We start from the raw sequence: 22,003 nt of genomic DNA, 5'->3' as shown, positions 1-22,003 counted from the left end.
ACACAGAAACCTGCTCCTGTCATTTCGCATAAATTTCTCGCCAGCATTCTCTGGCCAGGATCATACGGAAGCAAACTGCCCGGCTTTCGGGGCGCAGGCTCCGGCAATCGTACAACGGTACATAATCAGAAAAACCGAAAAACTCGAATGAAAAGCCAGAAACAGATTGAAGTATGAGCTTCACTAAGCGTAACCATACACCGCAGTGGAGTGGGAGTGGAGGAAGCGGCGGGGGGGGGGAGGTAAAGGAAGATTCCGTTTTCATTCATGTCTAGCGATGTTTCTGCTTTCGAGCCTTGGAATAAATCATACCTTCATTCATCCGTTCCTTTCGCGGCACACAATTACGCTTCTGACCATGACACTGACGTTCTCGCGCTCTCTGTGTGTTTTGGTGCCCTGCTATCCCCAGTAGATCAATTTTGCTTCGGTTGCATGCATCGATATGACGTGCCTGCGTACCGGTTGCAGGTCCCGGAACGCCCCTCCCGGACCATACAATGTAATGCCAGCGTGTCCTTTTTGCGCCTCCGTTTTGTGCGCCATCGTTTCGCACTGGCCGAATGAATATTTATCATTGAAATCGCGCGTTGATTACGAAACACACAAACATACACACATACTCATCTGTACGTGATTTTTTGACGAATGACCGTGCTGATAAATGGTGAAATGGTGTATCGGTGCAACGACCATCAACACCCGGGGCCCCCTTTCGCTCGAGCGTTGCATTAATTAGTCGCGTAAAGTATTTAATTGCCAAACTTTCACAATCACGAGCGCGCGCGTTCGATCGATTCGTGGAAGCGTCAGGGCGTGTTTGTGCCATTGTACCTCCCCCCCCCTCAGAGATGTCCTTAAAATCCATCCGTTCCTGTGGTATGGCCCGGTAGATTCGATAATGTGATGTTGCGTTGATTGAGAGGCGGCTCGAGGACCCCTTTGCTGAAAACCCTCGAAGAAGCTCCTGTGGAGTTCCGTTAGGCGGAAAATGATAATATCGAATTTTGACAGATGCGCTGCGCTGCGGACGCACGATTTTTGACCAGTGGGTTTGCTGAATTATTCATCGCCACGAGGGTCATAGCAAGACCGGGAATAGGCGTATCGGTGGCAGGCATGCATCACCAGCAGCGATAGTAAATGTTCTGGCTGCCAGGTTCGCTAAGCGAGGCGCCATACACGCTAGGACGTTCTGGCTGATCGACGTGACCACCGGGATGGTGACATTGTAAGCTATCGTGTAAACGTCAGGGGAAATGGTCTGTTTTTTTTAAAGGTTTGTTCATTGTTGGGTGAAAGAAAAACATGAGCTGCTGCTTGCCTGGCGTGACCTCCTTGTGACAATCGATTTATGTATGTGCAGGGCTTGTTTTATGCTGATCGTGTTGGGTCACGCTGCATATAACCATGAAGCTGCAAAGCTACATGGCAGGTATGACATGGTGTAATGTACGATGTAATGCAGGCTTGGTATGGTCAATGTAGAATTGACACTTGTGGAAAACCTCTGAGTAAGATGATTTAAAATCCTTATTTTTCAAAACATATGTTCTTGAGCAGCATGATGAATAAGTACTTGGTAACGGAACCTTTGATCCAAAGAGTAGCAGTAGTAGATATTTTCTAAGAATTGGATTGGATTGGATTATTAATCAATGCTACTAGGACAACATAACTGCTCGATGACGTCTCATCCTATAACAGGATTGTTCCAGAAATTGTTCCAGTTGGATAAGCTGTCACTTAGTGAAATAAACCTCTCTGTTATATTAAAACGGTTGTATCTTCGAACAACGACATCAGCTGAAAAATCCGAAGCGGATTCATTCCATTACCGGTTAACGTTAGGCATCTCCTTCAAAATACAAAGAAGTTGTAGCAAAAATGTGGGTATAGCCTTATTTTTATCTTTATACTTCTATTGGAACGATTGGATTCCGTATTGGGAAGAATGTTCCATACTTCGACCTTCCGATAATGCGCCAAGTAGAATATAATCTGTCTAAAATTCTCGAATCTTGCTTGTTTGGTGTCAATGAACTCTTGAAGAATACAACAAAAAAACATCGATAAATCAATCCCCATCGATGGCATGTCATCATCAAGCGTTAGTTTGATGGAATGCCGTTGGCACAGGTTTACTAAATGCCTGCGGCACCCCAAAAAGAGCCCCAATAACTACGCTTCTAATGAGCGGAAAACGAGCGGCAGCTCTTATTCATCTTCAGCGCACTCTTCCGCCTTGGGGAGTAAGACGGAAGCACATTGAAGCACATTGGGGTTTTTTTGTCTCCACAAAATAGCAGGAAACTAAATTAAAGATTGAACATTGTTCATTGGGAATTCTTTTTCCCTGCGGGTGCTTTCCCCTCACCCCTCTGCTATCTTCATCACAATAATAAGTCAAAGTGACCGAACTCCCGAAAAATGTTCCCTTCCCAACTAGAGTTCCTGCGAGGTCGGAAGCATCCTCAGCATTTCCTTCCTTTTTCCGATCCGATCCGAAGTGCGTACGCTTTGAACGATCGGCTCATTGCTCAGTGTGTACTTGGCGGCACCGATCGGCGACATCGATTGCAAAACTCAAATGTCCACCTTTACACCTTACGCACCTGATGCAAAAATCATAAATCGACAAATTAAAACATTCTGCCGCCACACGCATGCTGTTTGTGCAATCGGCCGCCGCCGGCTTTGATCCTGCCCGGTCGGCTTTTCCTTTGTAGACCCGGTCACAATTGAATCTGCGTGCCACTGTTTTGGCAGAAGTCCTGCTTTGCCAGTACGTTCGTCCAATCCCCAATTGCTGTTCGATCGGGTGCTCTGAATGATCAATTTCCTGGCCAATTTCCTGTGGCTTCCTCCGCCCTACTTGGCTCCTCGTATCAATGTCTTAACGAGTAGCCCGAAGCTCGACGAGTGCATCCACCGAGTGGCAAATATGCTGTTCTGATCTACACGACCGTCGTAATGATTCCCTTTGCCGTTTGACTTGCAGCGGCGTTCTCGATACGATCCCGATTCCTAACCAGATTTCAAAGCTCAATTTTTCGGCCATTTGAAGTGCGCACGACAGGGAAGTGCAATTCATCAATTGCAGCCTGCAGGAATCGGTACATACCGATACTGAGGTTCGGAGGGACGGTCGACTCATCCGGTTGTCATCAGGCGGCACGAGATGATTTGCGGCACCGTGTTTGATCATCAATAAGTGCATTTGTGGTATGTATCCGATTGCGCAAACACCTTGCCGCTACTGGTGTTCATCACACACACACACACACACTTACGCGGAACAATGAAAAGGGACATAAAATGAGAATGTGTAGGGTTTGTTTTGTTGAGGGTAAGTCGGTAAAAAATCAAGTTCAATTGATGTTATTTTTGTCACGTTCAAAGGAAGCATGCTGATTCATTGGAAGACTTGAAGGGTTTTTAGAAACAAAGTAGTTAGAGCAGTTAGACTAAAAGTGACGCTTCTTCAAGCCTAGACGACTTATCAATAGGGTTACTATGCATCAGTTTTATTTAACATGTATTTAGTTGATCCTAACTATGCAGAAGAAGTCTGTTTTGATGTGTTTTTTTTTTAATGTCATAAAAGCAAGTGTTTGAGAAATGATCAAAATAATTAATGTTTCGTCAAAAATATATGAACTTCAATTGAAATTCGATGCTAAAGACAGCAATCTGTAAGTTAATTGAGCAAATGAAGAATTAATGCAATTTACTGGTCATAAGTGAGAACTACGAAGTAGTGAACCTTACAGCATTTACTTTATTTATTTATTTATTTATTGGAGTTTGCAGATCGAAGATAAAACTACAATTCTAGTCGAAGCCGAATGTTGTAGCCGTTATTTTATTGTCATTATGCACATACGAGGGATGGTCTCTTATCGATTGAATGTGATAATTCGTAAATAAATGAATGTTTAGCAATATACGGAAATAAACAATTATTACTAACAATTTTAATGACTTCAAACAAAATCTAGTTAGTACTAGCACCACAAAAAAGCAAGAAGAAAAAGTGCTCATATCTACATACAACTGGCCGTTATAGTGAGATTTAAAACATACATTACCTTGTCGTTTATAACAGAATAGAGGCGAATGTGACTCAAACGTTGTGTAATTCTCTAAAAGCAAAACAAACATCAACATAATCAGCCACTTTCCCAAACTCGATCGAAGAGAAACGAATTGCCTAGATACAAAGGTTGCTTTAGTTTATTTAATAAGTATCCTACTAAGTTATGCGTAAAATATGGTAAAATGTTCGAAAAACATCCTAGTAAACCATCATTTTAGGTAATATTGACAATCGTTAATCGAGAAAATTTTACCGAATTCGATCCAGTTTAGGAAAGTGGCTGAATGACTTCACTGTTTCCTGTTGAAAAATCTCTCCAAAATGGGCTTTAATCAAATCATCATATAAGTTACAAATGATATGCTTTACAAGGATTGTACCAGATACATCAATGATAATTTCATGTTGTTTGACTCTATATGGTCAGTCCTTATTAGACTACTTACTGTAGGTTTTATCCACTCACTAATCGATAGCTATTTAAATATCTTCTTAGAAACTATGTGAAAGTATCCGGCAAATATTTCATTCAGTTTGAAATATGCAATTGAACATTGAATAATACATTACCTGGATCATCTTGAAATTGGTCGAAGTAGTCATAAAAATGCCACAAACCATCCTTATTTATATACTAATACTTTTTCTCAATAATAATATCAACTCATGTAATAGACGTACAACGGTATTGTTACATTTTAAATATTTTCATAGCTTTTATTGTTTTCCCGTACGGTGTAGTATGTATACATTTTAATTTATTTATCTGATTCCTAGCTTTTCTCCCTAACTCACTAATACTACCTAAATATAACTAAACGAACTTAGCTACTTAGAAGACCATAGCTTACTAGCAGACTATACAGTACACCCTTAATCCTAACAATCCCTTCCGGAATCTGGATGGACGGTTTCGATCCCAACGATCGCGTCTGATTCGCAACACTCGACACTCGACACATAACATATCTAGACACTAGATAACAGACACCGTTCTAGCTCGACTGTACGTACACTAATGGGTAGTTAGATCGGGATCGGTCTCGATTGAAATCAAAAGAGAGTATAATGGGAAAGGATGAAAGCCCGCGCAAACCTTGCCTGCAATGTACCGGAATGATCTCCAGCAATTGTATCGACTAAGACACAAGCGGATAGGAGACTATCCGGACACAAACGATGGCTAGCGTTTGGGCTTTCGTCTTTGAATTAAACACTTCTCTTTGGTCATGTAGCTGATATGAGAATAAGTGGCATACTAATTCATGACTAAAGACGGAAAAAGGGTTCAACACGCTGCCCTTGGGCAACATGTGTGTAGACACTAACACTGACGGCTGATTACACACTAGTTCATGACTAAAGACACGGGGAGGTGTTCGCTTGTTTACAAGACACAATTTGATACTTGTAAACTTGGTTATATGTACGGAATCTAAATCTAAACTGCTCGTTTACAGTAGAGAATTCCCTTGTTTTACCTCGGCAGAGAAGAAAAAAAAAATGCAGCAGAATTTAGAATACGACGAATTCTTAGTACGCGGTAACGATCCACTCTAGTCGTTTGGACTTTGCCTCTTTAATTTTGATGTAATGTCGGTTGAGCAATGCATAGGGGAAAAAAGGGTTTAGAAAAGGGTTATTTCCATTCGATGACATTTTACAGTCCAGATGTTGGAGACTAGATGCTCTAAATCATTTTGAAAAACAACAATGATCTGTTAGGCCGAAAATGAGTAACGAAGGAACGTATTTACATTCTTGTTTACTAATTCAAAAACGATCAATCGGGAAAATGTGTCTTAGGTTTTTAGATCGATTGACCTCATATTGATGAAAATGTCATAGAAAATAACCCTTCTCTTTCGCTCATCATCCCATATCATTGAACTCCGGCATTAACTTTGGTATATCTAGTTTCAAAAATAATTAAAAAAAATTCACTACATTACACTTAGGTGGTGTTTCCCTCTTACGGTGGCTTTCGATTGGTAATAATTAAATACACATAAAAAAATAAATATCTTGTGAAGGACCCACTGCCACTACTGGTACTACAGGTTCACAAACTAGCCTTACTTATGGTACAGCTAACATCTAAACAAAAGGACGGAGGGTTTTTTGTCGTTATTATTGTTACCACATAAGAAGGTGAATCTATAAGAAAACACTTCCACAAAGCATCTTCTGAGCAACGCACGTATGGTGTACAAAAGGCGCTCCCCAAAAAACGGGCTGAACTGATTTAGTATTGGATGCATCCTTTTTCGCTTGAACGAAGGAAACTAACAATCACACCAGTTGTGCAACTCGTGGTGTACCATCTGCTCTTGTTTAGGCTGTTTTTCTCGGGTCAGTGAGCTCTTTTGCCGTATAAACTCACACAAAGGCGTTCACACACATACACATACACAGTCAACGGCTGCCTGCACAGAATCCACAAACGGTTCAGTCCGGAATTAGACGACGCGCCGAAAGCACGCAATCCGCTTTCGCTTTTACACTGCGCTCCCTCCGGAAGGGAAGTCATCTCAGCACAACACGGTTTTGAAGTTGAAGGAACATTTGGTACGTTTTTGCTGATCTTTTCTCACTCTCACTGCGCCTCTCTCTTCATCTTCTCCTACATTTACCTCGCGAAACATTCCACCCGATTCGGCGGGATCGGAAATCAGGAGCAACTGCTGCTGACCTGCTCCATCTTGATGTCGGCGGGGGCGGCGGCGGTGGTGTGCTGGAATTCGATGGTGTGCTGTCCATGCACCGCACCCACCTCATCCATCATCGTGTCGTCCGTTTCGCTGCTGGTGTGGTTTAGCTTCGGCTCGTACTTGACCATATCGATCGGGCTGCCGGCCGTCGCCGGCTCGTTGTGCTGGCCCTCCCGGTGCCTTCGCAGGTCCACCTTGCGCTGGAACGCCTTATCGCACAGCCCGCATGAGAACGGCTTGTAGCCGGAGTGTTTGCGCATGTGCGTGATGAGGTTCGAGCTTTGGCTGAACGCCTTCAGGCAGACGACACACTTGTGGGGCTTTTCACCTATCCGAGGGGAGAGGAGAGAAGAAGAGCGGAAGAAATAGATGAGTAAAATGGTAAAAAGGACAATAAAAATCATTTACAAAGTGATTGGCAACGAATTCGGTACGATTCGGCATTAAATTGATCAAAAGACTTCAACGCGCGGTGGGCGAATGACAAGCGACGAACCCCGTTTTAAGCGAACAAATCGTACAAATTAACCCACTATTCCGTTTATCATTACAATGCAAGCGATAAAGAAAACATTTATCTTGCCTGCTTTCCCACTGTTTGCCTCCATCTCAAAAAGGGAGTGTCTGGGCCTGCAAATCGGTTGCGATAAAATATTACAAACACGCGCCTTTCGCACGGGTCACGGGTACTGTGTGGCATGCGCAGCAAAAAAAAAAGCAAGCGAAGTATCCATAATCTGCTGTGGAATCCATTTTTTTGCAGCATGAAGCCCGTCAAGTCTCTTACAACGGAAGGCAAAATGGCGTGAAAACGCAACGAAGAATTGCACATTCTTTTCTCTGCTGCAGTCACGGGTGCTGCCACAAATTAAAAGCATATTAAAGCCTTTGGCGATGATAATTAATTTCAACAACACTAGTACCACCACCACGCATAGCAGCAGCAGCAGCAGCGGCCGCTGTGCTGTGTTTCGCTCGCTCGTGGCCAGATTTGGGGCTAAAGTAGCTTTAAATTAATGCTTTCAAGCCGTTTCAATCGTTTTAGCGAAAAGGGGTGTCTTTAGGGTGGAAGCTACGGGCAACGCGAAAGCATCACAGCAGGCTATGCTTCGTTTGTATGTTTGTTTAAGCATGTACCCTCTGGTGGTGTTATTATTAAATGTGTAGCCGGTTGTATAAACAGTGCCATTTAATCACGTTCATTGACACGTGTTTTATGCTGTTGTGCGAAGGATAAAACAATTTCCATAAACAGACCCTGTTAATAAAAAAACGTGTAGGATTTTTGTTGTGACCCCGTTTCTGTTTTGTCTTAACACGCAGCAATTAAGCAACTGATAATCTAACTTCATCGAACGTCGCTATCGGCACTCCTGCTAATGAAATCGTTCTTCAAATCACCTTCAATCTAATAAAAAAAGGAAGCTACCAGCTACATTCAATCAGGCAAACGTGTCCTGTTCAAGTGTTTCCCTTTCTAACCACCCCAATCCAATCCCACTGTACAGCAATCAGCCAATTCACTGTCATAATATCAATAAATTGTGATTGTTATTGCCACTTTACGTGACCGTTGGGGTGCGAACAAACCCCTTCGCACCGCCCCCCGGAGTGTCATCTTCCTGCACAAAAGCAGATGGGATTCGAAGAAATGAAAAGGTGCAAAGGTACACGCGGCGCAACAACAACAACAAAAAGGTGCGATGAGCGTTGGTCGGTAAAAGCATACTCATTAAAAAAGCAACACAGCAAACGAATCCTACTGACACGCGAATCTAAAATAAACATTAAACCAGTTCCTGTGCTCCCGAACACAGTGTGAGTGTGTGTGTGCGGTCGATTGGTCTCCCTCACCCACTCCTACCATCACCGTTTTTAGTTTTGCCCTCAATTTGATAGCTCTTTTTCAAGTAAAAAAAAAATGATGGAGAAAGAAATATCCTCATTGAAACATTACTCTACGTTCATGCTCACCATCAATCCCGTACCGCTTTGTGCGTGTAAGGGACCGAACCATCTCAGGCCAGTTACGGGCTAGTATACGCAACCCCTTCCTCTAGTTAGCTAAACATAGCAAGCAAAGGGGGGTTACTATTTACGAAATGAGGTAATAAATTTGTTCAAATTTGTTTACAACCGATTCCGCCGGTAGTTGGCGCTTTGTCTTTGTTCGCTTCTTTGATCGCTTCTAATGCTCCGCCGCCCTGCTGGGACCGTGTGGAAAGTGGATCTAAGAAGGGAAGGGGGAGAGGGGGGGAGGATTGATGGTGGGATAATGGTAAAACAATCGGCGGAGGGTGACAAACCCAAATGAAGGGTTTCACTTTCCACGAAACGAATTTCTAGCTGGGGATGCAGGCCAATTTGGTTATCGATTTTTCCTAGAAACTTCATCACTCGATGTCACATTGGTCGTTTCCTTTTATTTTGTTTTTCATTTACATTAAAGTATTTTTATAAAAGCATGAAGCACAGATGTCTTATTAAAAAACATAAAATTTGTTAACTATTTTTGTTTAATTTAAGATATCTTTTCATAAAATTCAAATTGCCTTCTGTTTCCTTGTACTGATATAGAGCAAAAGAGACAGAACAAGACCCTGCGAGATGCTAGTTTGTCTCCAGTCTGCCCCCTTTCTCGCCTGACTGGGCCTTTATTATTATCAGTTGTGGTTTCCTTTCGCGCTTAAAAGCGCCAGTGTGCATAAATTCTGTTTTCCCATCGATTTGTACCGAGTGCAACCGAAGCGTAACATAAAAAGGGCAGCCAAAAAGCAAAAGGATAGATAGAGAGAACGAGAGCGAGAGCGAAGGAAAGAGTTTATACACATTGTCTTTAACTCCTTGTGCCCCCTTGTGTTTTGGTGTGTACCGGCCGCCGATGTTACGGTAAAAATCATGCTCACCAGGGCAGATCGCGGTGCGCATAAAACAGGAGAGCGCAAGCGACACCCACCCAAGCTCCCAACCCCTCCCGCCCGGGACGCACTCCGCCTTTGTGTGGTTACTTTCAGCGGCACAATTTGCGATCGGTGAAATTGTCCGATTGCCTAAATAAGGATATCGCTCCTCCTGCTACTCCCGGCGTCCACCAGCAGCTCGAGGTTGGGGCGGCCCGCACACGGCGCGTAACATAGCGAGCAGCTTGTTGTACGTTTGCAGCAAATGCTGCGATCGTACGCCGATCGTACGCCGATCATATGCATAGGGGCAACATATTTATCACTCCCCCATTCCCACCCCATGCTTGTCCCATCGTGAGCGGACAATTGGAAGCAGTTTGCCATGGCAATATTACCCTTAAATGCCCTCCAATCCAATTGGGTAGGGGAGCACTGTTTTTAGAAGGGAAGGGAGCAGGAGTAAGCTCTCCAACATACACATAGAAACATCAATTAATTTAATTAAATCAAGATATAAGCCCAACAAGGATACGGCAGGCTTTTAATGCTACGCTTATCTATCCCCAACGGGTTTGGGGTCATTATCGGCGTCAACTTCACCTCGCACAGTGGGAGTCGGGCAAAACGGGGCTTTCCATATTTGACCTCCTGCCTTACAAATGAGTCATACGTACGGCCCGTGGGTGGGTGTGAGAAGGAATCGAACATGGGTACGAGATTTTCAATTTAGGAAATGTGTTTACATAACAAATTACAACCCATCCGGGGGCAGCAGTAACCAACCAAGCGAAAGGGGTTGTAGTAATATGCTTTTAATTGTCTCTTGAAATCAAAAATTTACAACCAAGGCTTCGTGCTTTGAGGGGGTTTTCTTTTTTATGCTTAGTGCCATCGAATTGTCTCACTGTTATGTATTCCCAAACCCCGGAGGGCTCCACAAAAGACGTCCTGGAGTGAAGATTAATGCTTCTCACTGTGTCTCTTTCTCTCTCTCGCGTGTGTTGCTCCTGCAACGGTAGAACTGAATGAAAATGCAAACAACAAAGCCAAAGGGATCGTGTGGTGAACGGATAAAAGGGGAAATAGGCCCTCCTTTACCTGTTTGCCGCCCTTCCACCCTTCTCAAAATGGGTGTCGGGATTAGGTGCAAAATGCAATCTTCCGTTCTCTCCGGTGCGATTGCTTTCCGCGTGGCCGAGAAGCGTGCCCCACCCCAGTTCCTGTTGAGTTCATGTTTAACAAAAGTCCCATTAAACGCTGAGGTGTATTAATTTTTGTGTTCGCTTCTGCTGTTTGGCTGTTGACACGGTTGCAGTTATGCTTTGCGGTGTGCAAAGTTGTGGTGTTTGGTGTCGTTGGACCGTTCCGTTACGAACGGTGTTGAACATGCACATAACAAGCACGATAACAAATTGTTTTGCTGGTTGCGCTTGGGCGCGTTGTGGCGATTTTGATTTAGGGCGTTGTGCGGTGTTGTTGGCGATATTGGTGTTTTTGGAGTGTTGGGCTTATTTTATTCGTGAAAATTTATTTACAAGCTAGTTGCAGTTGATGCTAGAACTTCATATTATGCAAGACTAAATATTGTAGTCGTTTTAAAATTTATTCAAACAAATATCATGCATGGGAAAAGGTTGAAAGAGCGATCGTCTAGCATTAAAAATTCTAATATAAATTGCAAAAAAGGAAACAATTGAATATTGACGACTCTTAAGATCGTTTATAGAATCCAACAAAATAGTCTGGCAACAATTTTGACCTACACGGTTTGATGATAATGAAAATTAAAATAAAAAAAGAGGAAATAAAATATATTTTACTATCCTAATGGTGTGCTTAATTTATTAAACCAAAGTTTCAAATATAAATATTAACCAAAAACTTGGAAGAATATCATCCATCCTAAAACCACCAAACCACGTTTTCCCATTACTTTATGGCTTTTATTCAAATGAAACCTTTTCCACGCAACCCATCTTGTGAGATATATTTAAAAATGGACCAAGAATGCCACCAATTCATCGGTAAAATAGATCGGAACACAAACCAAAGCCACACAAAAAAGATACGGAGTTTGCAGTTTGAAACCTGCGCGTCAATATGGCTTAAAATATGCACAACCCTTCTCAGAAACTCACGCAAACATTTTCTTTAGAAAGAAAAAAAAGTGATCATTGCACTACACAACCATTGCCTTTCATTACTCATGCAACATCAAACACAAGTGAGGTATATGCGGGGACGCGCAAAGAACGAGAATGCGGTCTCAAAAAAAAAACGCTACCGAAAGTGGCTGCTACCGTTGCTTGCGTTGATGGCAAAGTAAAGAAAAATATTGAAGTTACTTCGTGTCAAACAAAGCCGAACGGCACAATCGTTTCAAGTGTAGTCCCAAAGGGGATGGGACCGAAATTGGGACGGATTTACCCGTACGAAATGAAACACGTACGCGCGCGTAGTGCCGTTGTAAAATATTTGCCTGATTTACTGCTACTAACTGCTTACTGGGTTGCGAAAGATCCGGCCACAAAGCGATCGATTCATTGGGCGGAAGAGAGCCGCAGCACAAAGCTGCGTCTATCTGGGTGCTCCAGAATCTTCCCCGGGCACTGCTTAAGGTTGAGCTTTTTTTTCGACTAGAAACGAGTTTATAAAGCAACCTTGAAGGATCTTGTTTTTTTTTTGGGAAAAAGACAGACAATCTTTCACGATTTCTTTTCGACACAATTGGTCCGATTATGCTCTCCTAGCCACAGATGCTGCAGACGATCCCTCGAGAGCCAGAGGGACACAGGATGAATCAGCTCATCCTGCGGGCGTGAAAACAAAACCACAAAACTCGCCTTGAAACGAGCCACAAGTGTGCCAGCATGTGGCACGAGACCACAAAATCCTGCTGCTTGCCTGCCTGCGCAACCCCATCACAATCTCGCCCCATAGTGTCTGCTGCGCACATGCTGCACAGCCACAGCCAAACGATGATGATGACGATGCCAAAACCATGCTCTCCCTACAGCTGATGTAAATCGATAGCGCCCTGTACGCCCCTGTTGCTGGCGCGTGCCTCGCCCGTGTCTGGTCGAGTGTGCAAGGATGAGGGCCCAACAAGGCCACTTTAAAGGCAACAAAAAGTGGAGTGACAATGTTTAATGGTCACCAGAAGAAAACTGGGGAATAAAAAACCCAAAAAGTGTCCTGTCTCTCTGTGTGTGTGTTTGTTTGGCAAGAAAGCCCTAGAATTGCCATCAAGCTGAAAAGGAAGGAGATTCAATTTGTGCTCGACTTACCGGTGTGGATGTACGTGTGCTTCTTCATGTCGGACTTCTGGTGGAACCGCTTGCCGCAGTACTGGCACGGGTACGGCCGGGTGTCGCTGTGGATCAGCAGATGAGTCGAGAGCGTGCTGGACCGTTTGAACGTTTTGCCACACTGCTTGCACTGTTGCGGAGAGAGAGGGCGATAGGAGGGAAGGGAAGATCGTTAATATCAAGAGATGTGCAGGGTGAAAATGGTGAATGAAGCGAGCGAAGAAGGATTAAAATGATTCAATAATAATTGTGCTCCAACATGGGTTGCTTTTTTCAGCTCTCCTCTTGTTGCAGTGGCGTTTTTCGCTTTGCTTGGAAGGACAATAATTGAGCCACGACACGAACGGGAGATCAATAGATTGACGGCATTGTTGTTAATAGGTGGGCAAAGTTTTACGACGCACATTGAAGTTCTAGAGCAAGCGAACTTGTGAAAATGATACTTGCCCTTTCAATTGAGTATTTCAAATGGGAAAAGTTTTCCCATTCCTCTCAAAATGTCTATTAATATACATATTCTCCAGAGAATACGAACTCACGGAAAACCTAAAGGGAATCATTTATTTATTTCCAATTCAATTTGTGTCCATCGCGCTCCATGCGCTGCGGGTTTTAATCGGTATTTTGATTTATGAAGGCGCACAGGCGAACAACCCCGCAACCCTTTCTGGGGATGAGTGACATCCTCTTCCTGTAAGCAACAAGTATCATTTCCCATGCAGCAACCACAAAAAAGCAACCACCATTATGCTAGATTAAGGGCTGGAGGCCACGCAATCTGTCTCGAACCTTTAATTTAATTACACACTAATAATATCACTACCCGGTGCTTCATGATCCAACACGGTAGCAAACAGTAAGTGAAAAACAGTCCTCCAAAAAGGGCTGGCACAGAAACCTGGGGGGGAATTACATATTCATGAAGCCCTCGCGTACCTAAATTATGAATGTAAACGACCAAATGTTGTGAGCGTGTGAGCGAGGGGCAGAAGTTTTACGCCTTGATTATAAATCAATACCAGAGGCCGCAAGTGCGCGTATGTGAGTTCCCATTTGACCCACCAGCCAGGCCAGCATAACTTGCGCTTTTGTTGTTTACCTGGTGTAACCTTCCTGGCATTTTTTTTGGGGGGAAGCGTGGTCATCAAATGGAATCTTCCTTTCAACCGGATGGCTGATTCCGAACAACTTCCTGTCCCAGTTTTGTTTCTTTTTTTCGGGGGAGGTGACGTTGAAGAAGAAGGAGCACTGTTAGATGCCTTATTCTTCCCATTTTTTTTTTGGGGGGTTTGGGAATTAGACCATGACTACGGCGGCACGGTGAAGCGGGTTCTGTTTACAACTGACGCCGTTGTGGCGTCGCCGGACTGTGGCATCTGACAATTGCACCACCTTCGACCACCTTCGCAAGGCAAATACACACGCACACACACACACACATACGGTCGAGCCAGCTCAACGTGACCTGATTACATTAGCATAACTTCTTCCGACCCCGGGAGTACGACGACAGATAATTTATGAACCTCCCAGGAGCAAGATGAAGCCGCCGAGGCCCGCGTCGAAGATGACGGACTGGGCAACCACTGCCGCAGCGGACACTTGCGCAAACATACACAGCAGCAGCAGCGTAACGAACTCCCCGGGTAGTGTTGCGCCGTTCGATCCCTTTGTAGCTTGCCGCAACCGAGAGCGCCTGCAAGATTGACAACCCTTCGTCGAACAAAATGGCTCATCTTCGCGGGTGTGACACACAACAGGAAAAAAAAGGAAAACCATTTGTTACAAAAGCGTCCCCCGCTTACCCCTGTGCCGGAACCGCGATTCCAAATAGCCGCCGCCGAGGGAGTTGTCACGGATTTCACCGGGAGAGAAACATAACAAGGTAACATAATGGTGACGGATGCAACTGCAAACAAACCATCAAAATCGAAGCGACAAACACACACATACGATGAATGCTACCGGTTGATGTGTCAAGCAAAAACATCCGCTCCGAGTCCGCAGCGCAGGGAAGATTCCAACACTTGCGCAAACATAGCCGCAACACAGTCGAGATCATTCTTTGGAGCATCCAATGGTTGGGAGTTGGGAAAAGGGTTGCTTTCGGGGGTTTTCCATATGCTTCTCAACTCTTATATATTAGAAAGAAGTCATCTAAAGACACTCACCTGATACAGTTTGACGCTCTTCTTGCCGCCCTCGCCCGTCGGTGTGCTCACGATCGAATGCGAATGACCATGGGACGAAGAATCGTTCGAACTTCCGTACGGACTGTCCGCGTGATGCGGTTGCGTTGAGTCGGGTCGCGTTGAGGAACTGCCCCCTACGTCCATCTTTCCGTACCCGTACTGATCACCGATCGTATCACTCTCACTAGTTCCCACCCCAACACTACCACCCAATCGTACACTGCCAGCACCACCACTACGCTCCTGTCCCGTTTGGTTTTGGTTCTTGACGCCCTCCTTGTTGTTGTTGTCGTTTCCCCCGTTCAGCACGAACAGATCGGTACGGTTTTGGCGCAGAATTTCCAGATTTTTCTGCTGCTGCTGGAGGTGCGTGAAGTAGCCTTTGCTGATCTTGCTGTAGTTGAAGTAGTCCTGGGAGGAGCGTGAACCGCCACCGCCCGACTGTCGCCCGTTCAGCAGCAAGCTGTTGTACTCGGTCAGGATGCGTGCCGTTTCCCGCTGACGGTCCTGGCGCTCCTGGTGCTGGTGAGGTTGATGATGGTGATGATGATGATGGTGGTGGTGTTGCGAGTCAAACGACTCATCGATCTGCAGATCACCGCTCGAGTCGTCGTCGTTCTCGATGTCGATGTTGCTTTGGTTGTCGCCGTCGATCGTTTCCTTCTCGCACATGCTGGCCGGTGACCAGATGTTGATCGAGTGGGTTAGGGCCACGTGCCGTGCATTGGGCGTCGAGGTGGAAGGCTTCATCGAAAGGTTCAGAGGCATATCTTCGTCTGATTGCATAAAGGGAAATATAATGGGAATGTCCTTAGAAAATAAAGGCGATGTGGACATTTTTGAGGACAATCTGGTAAAACACTCACCAACAATCTCCTCCTTCTCGGGCGTAAGCGTATAGTCACGACTAGAGGCGTTCAGGTTGGGCGACACCGGTGTGATCGGTTGCTGAGGTAGTAGAAACTGTGGCCAGGGAAAGGCGGCTGCACCCGAGTAGAACAGCGGGTTGTACAGTAGCAGAAGATCTAACGGCACAGCAAATGTTATCCAAAATCAGCTCTAATCCTATTTCCGTAAATGTTCCTAATTTCCTGGTACTCACCACGTGGGTTCCATTTCTGCCCCAGTACGGAGCTAAAGGCTGAGGCACGCTGGATTAGGTTGGCTGAAGCTGAGGCATTGAGTGCGTTCAGGGCACTCACGGCCGGAGGCGTTTGGCCGACCGGTGGCGAAGGTGGAGGCGATAAGTGTGCCATGTCTGTGTCTTTGTCTGTGTGTGAGAAAAAAAAAAACAAGCGTCCAAAAATCCGTCAGTGGAACAGGTCCTGGTGTTAAGTGCGGTTGTAAACAAAATCATTTCCTCCGGTACGAGGAAAAACGTGTGAACAAACGCACGCAGACTGCGGAAGCGAAGGGAAAATACTTCGTTCCCCTTTGTTGAGCACGATTTGTTGCTGCTGGGGGGAAAATAGGGAACTAGCCCACCGCACCATCGATAGTATCATCTAATTTGTTAATGCTTTTCAATTACGACTAAAACGCAAACACTCGTAGGGCTCGTATGGGTGCTCCATTGTGGAGAACTTACTTTAGCAAACGATGGCTTATTATGTCTCATGTGACACCATCAGGCAAACAGGCTCTCCCTCGCTCACTCTCTCTCTCGTTCGATGTTTGAAAGGACAAACAATTTGATTAATCCTTCGCGCAGCACTTGTGACGCTTTATGTATAAAGGTCTGTATGGTCTGTAGCCGTGTGTTGCCACACTCAACAACCCCTCCAGTGGGAATACTCTCTAGCTCTCGGTTCAAATGAGGCAAATGTGGCTATCGTGTGGTTGAGCAAATGTTTGTGAATAAATAACACTGATAGCAGATCAGGGGGACTTGATTGATAGATAAATAAAGTCACAGTGCTCCGTAGGTACCCGGTCCAATCAGTGTGCTCGAGAGCAATGGGCTTGGGTTGCTGGTGCTGGTGGTAGTGTATTTGCCCGCTAGAGAGAAGGTTAGTAGACTCTAGGAGCGCCCGCTTAACCGATTAATACGATCGGATGGGGGTACACTGGGTGTGATAAATGCGATCGGAATGTACACCACGGGCTCGACCAATGCCGTGGCAGCTCGTTGAATTGTGAAGCAATATTATTGACCAAAGCAAATCAATGGAATGGATACAGTGTACGGCGCTTGTTTGCATAAAATGGAGAGGAACTTATTGGTGGAGTACGGAGCTCATGATGGTGGCGTGTAATTTATTTGATTTTCTTTGATATTAAAGTGTTTCAAGGAGCATATATTATCATAATTATACTTATCTTTTTCCATGAAAAGAATTAAAAATGAGTTAAAACAATTTCATTTTTAATTTCACATTCATTTTTATTGCTAAAATTGCTGTTGAATTTTGTTTCTGTATTTAGACCAAGCCACACCTTGGAGATCATGGAATGCTTTTAAGACAAAATGCATTAACGATTTCTTCAAATTAAGCATTGAATCATTCAATTTAAATCTAAAAAACTAAACAAACGACCACCAACCGCTTTGTAATTTAAAGTACTTTTCCGCTAAGAAGCATATAATGAACAATACCCTTCTTTTAGGTCTTGCTAGAAGGAGATACACGAAAACACCATTGAATTACATCTTCTAGAGAACCTTTTCGTAATTCTCAAGAGATGTTCAATGTTAAATATAAAGAAGTAATGTTTTTATTTTTGCAACTGGATTCTGTTTAGAATTGATATTATTACTACCTTGTCTCAAAAGCACAACGCTTACCAACAGCGCCATTTGACGCCTCCCCTAGACGATGCAACTAACCCCAATATAAATCAATACGACATCGCTAAATTGTATCACAAAGTGAACAGCGTTACTAAAATGTATAAATTATCCAGAAAGTCCCATTTCCTATTCCAAAAGCTTGCAAACCGCAGTGCTGTCAGTTACAATGTAAATAGAGATTTCATTATTTTCATCATTTTCATTGATTTCGTACCGATCAATTTCGTCCTTCGGGGCTCCAATGCAAACAACTCAAGATGATCCATTACGCTGTTTGTGTAGTAAAATTGTCATACCACTGTACAAATAAAAAAGCACACACACACACTCTCAAGGTTAAATGTAAAAGCACATCGGAAGCTTCATGTTTTCAGCCCAAGTGCTCTTCCAGAAGTCACCCCCCGGGAGGTAGTTTATGTTTGCTTTCGGTCTGGATTTACTAAAAGCCTACAATTATCCTGCCATTCTACCAACCATCAGCAGCAGCAGCAGCAGCAGCAGTAGTAGTAGCAGAAGAAGCTCTGGAGGAGAACAGGAGAGTACGAGCGGGCCGATAAAAATCCAACCCTGGGCGGCATCAGAAATCTCTCCCTGCCTCCTCGTGAATGATGATCGATTGCCGTCCTGCAAGCGTACGAGGGTGCAACCGGAAATGCAAACCACCTGGAGGAGGAGGAGGATGGAGGAAAATCGTGGGGCAGAAAGGTGACATGCGCCAACACACGCGCGCCCTACCGCCGGGGTGGTAAAAGGAACGATGAGCAAATTGTTTTTTAATTGATACTGTGATTATTTCTATTTTCCATTACAGTGCTTGGAGTGTTTCTTTGTGCAGCGCAGGTGACACTCGTTTCCATCAAGGTGGCCAGCGAGAGGTGTGCCAAGGGATATTGATTTTAGCAGGATTTATTTAGATAGCAAATGATACCCTTGTTCCAATGTGGTTTTGATTACATAGAGAGAGAAAGACAACGCAACGTTTGGATCGCTGGAACTGACATCAACATCAGCCAATTGCGGGCAAATTATTTATTGACCCATCAGTCTGTTTGTCAAGGATTAAGGCGTCGCAGTGTGTACATATTGATTCGAATGTAAAAACAGGCTTTAAAAAGGACAAAAAACTAAGTTCTACAAGAAAAGCAGAGACGCGCTCAAAATCAAACTCAATACAAAGCCGCCACCCGGTCCAAATTTTACGCACAACCTTCTCTCTACACAGATATATGTACATGAATCAGGGATTTTTTACTCCACGGTAAAAAAAACTACACACCAAGCACACACTTATGCTGCACGATGGCACGCGGCGGCAGGTGTTTCACCCGGTTTTTTTCTGTATGCCTCTTCGTCTTGATATGTTGCAGCAGTCCCAAAAAAAGAAGCGACCGATCCTCACTGATCATCATCAATTTTTCTTTTGTTTTTTGCCTGTTTTTTTGGTGCTCTGTTTGGATATCTGGTTGCCTTCTGTTTCAGCTGGATTTGCTTCACGAGCATCAAACAGGTAGTGGAAGGTTGGGTCTGGGTCTAAATCAAGAGCCAAATCGATCGGCTTCGATACTTTTTATTTAGCTTTTGGTACAGACCAAAATCCGAACAGCAACAAAATAATCACATAGAGCGAGAGAGAGAGAGAGAGTTGATCCTTGCCGATTGGGCTCTTAGCTTCAACAGCTTGCATCGATTTAATGATCGAAATGATCGCTTTTGCACCAACTCTGGTGCGAAAGCAATCCCCACAACAACAAAAACCCAGTGCGGGAAAATTATCAGTTACGAAACGGGGTTCGTCGCTCACCTTCCGTTTTCTGGCGATTGGATGAAAACTCGCTTTTAAAGATGCGACCCGGCGTACGGCTGCTTTCACACTGCTGCTTTTAATGTGCAATTTTTCACCCTCTGATCACTATGCACACGATCGTTCCAATGTTTTCTCCTTCGAGTTGCCGGGTAAAATGGGGTCTCAAAATTGCTACCGTAAAACACTCACAATGCCTTATCAAAATAGGCCACAATGTAATCAGCACACCAGAACACACTTTGTAGACCGGTAAAATCGCCTTTTCTTTTCACTGTTCCGTTGTTGGACACTGCTTTGCTCTGCCAAAACTTGAAACAATCCTTACATCTATCACTAAATCCGGTGCATCCCTTTTGCACGATCTTGCCGGCACAACGGTCAAACAAACACTTCGCTTCGCTTGCAACTGGAGGACACGTTGGTTTCTCTCCTGCTGCTGCTGCTGCTTCTCCTGTTGCGCTGAGCGACTTCGGAAACGAAAACAAGCACGTCCGTTCGGCTTGGTGCCCGGCACCTGACTGATCTCGACGCTGCGCACGATCTTGCGAAGGAACCGCAGCGCAATCAAAGACCCGACGCGAAACCCTCATCATCATCATCTGGTCCGAAAGGAGACCCCATATGTGCGGCAGCGCCCCTGGCAGAGCAGCGCAGACAGAGAGACAGTGCGACAGAGAGCGATTCTCCGGTCGCGAGAGCGTGTGTACGAGTGAATGCGAGCTCGCGAGCTTCAGGTGAGCAAAAGGTAAACACACACGGACTGCAGCTGAATGGGGTTTGGCGCGGTTTGATGTCCCGGTGGTAGTTAGTGGAAGAACATAATTGCGCTCCCCCCACCTCTGTTTGACTTTCCACTCGCAAAGGATGCGCTCAGGCGGGAAATGAAGGACCTCTTTGGTGAGTGCGAGGGAGAAAGAGAGAGAAAGTGGACACAATTCACACATTTTCGATCGTTGCACAAGTTTATCAAGGTGTCCTTGTTTTTGGGGGGACTTTAGATAAATGAAACCTTTCCCTACACATAACAGAGCAAGAGCAATAGAGAGGGCCCGTTTGCAGAGATAGGGGATGGATTTTATTTTTCCACCAATTTTGTGAGGCAATGGAGTTTGATCTAAGGGTCATCGGTGTCTCTGTTTTGCTCGAGGATAATGCCTTCAAATCGTACCGCGCACCGAGCACATCAACCCCATGGACTGGGGATGGGTTCGTTGGTTGGATGGATTGAATTTTTAATGCACGTACCAGAAGGGAAGCGAGGACAGCTCCTCCTGCACTCTACATTTTCCTCCAATCGGTGGGCAGTTGGTGAGCTTTGTTTGCGCGTTTGTGTATCGCGGTGTGGGGAGGGTTAGAGTTTACTTTTTCAAACCGAGAGATAGGTGTCGGTTGCAATTCATGAGGGTGCCATCAGAATTGGAAGCAAAGCGGCGTCAAACTCTTCAGTGCCTTTCAGTGTCACCTTTTGCCCGGGAGGTATCACGCACGCAGAAAAGCCCGCGCTCATTTACTACTATGTTTGTGTGTGGCTGTGTGTGTGTGTGTGTGTGTGTATGTGTGTGTGTGTTTGGATAAGTCAACGGTCGTAACGTGCGATGTGTGATGAGCGCACACACCAGATTGCGTCCGCCATGCCCGATCAACGTTCGGTTTGAGGGTCATTTGGGAAAACAAACGGGCGACAAAATGGTTGGATTTTGGGCGTTTGAGGTTTGATGTTTAGTATTCATGGAAGCGCTGCTGCTTGTATGAAGAACGAGACAGACGGGGTACGGATTAATGTCAGAATAACCGGTACATTTTTAAAATGGTAAGCTAGGAAAGGAAGCATCTGAGAAGCCTTACAAAAAGTGGGTGAGGGTTTGTACTTACAAGTGACGGAAGCATGTTCGTTTTGTTTTATAAATGGTAGAAAACAATAATTTCCTTCTCAATTTGTATTTATTTGTACCTTTAGCTAAGATTTTTTGTACAAAGGAAGGAATTTTGTACAAAATAGTTATAGACACACAAATAGTTGCATAGATCTAACATTTCTTTAAAAAATTTCTAATAATAATTTCTAATTTCTAATAAGACATTTTTTTACAATTCCACAAAATCTCTGTTACAGGTCATTGAGATTAATGTAATATATATGGTTGCTGATTTAGAATAGAATTTTTGTTTTATATAGTGATATAATTGTCTTACTA

The 22,003-nt window shown here is 44.4% G+C and overlaps 1 protein-coding gene across 1 annotated transcript; it reads right to left on the bottom strand.

Annotated features, from left to right (window-relative positions):
* Positions 1 to 4,817: 4,817 nt before the first annotated feature.
* LOC120904323 (zinc finger protein sens-like) lies at positions 4,818 to 20,320 on the bottom strand. Its single transcript, XM_040314237.1, has 6 exons — positions 19,806 to 20,320; positions 16,316 to 16,483; positions 16,080 to 16,238; positions 15,193 to 15,989; positions 13,001 to 13,151; positions 4,818 to 7,138 (listed from the first exon to the last, which is right to left on the bottom strand). Exons 2-6 carry the CDS (start codon positions 16,467 to 16,469, stop codon positions 6,771 to 6,773), a joined length of 1,629 nt encoding a protein of 542 aa, XP_040170171.1. The 5' UTR covers positions 16,470 to 16,483; positions 19,806 to 20,320; the 3' UTR covers positions 4,818 to 6,770.
* Between the last annotated feature and the right edge of the window lie 1,683 nt (positions 20,321 to 22,003).

Source organism: Anopheles arabiensis, chromosome 3, assembly GCF_016920715.1.
Source record: "Anopheles arabiensis isolate DONGOLA chromosome 3, AaraD3, whole genome shotgun sequence".
Taxonomy (NCBI): domain Eukaryota; kingdom Metazoa; phylum Arthropoda; class Insecta; order Diptera; family Culicidae; genus Anopheles; species Anopheles arabiensis.
This window is presented reverse-complemented; position numbering and strand designations above follow the sequence as displayed.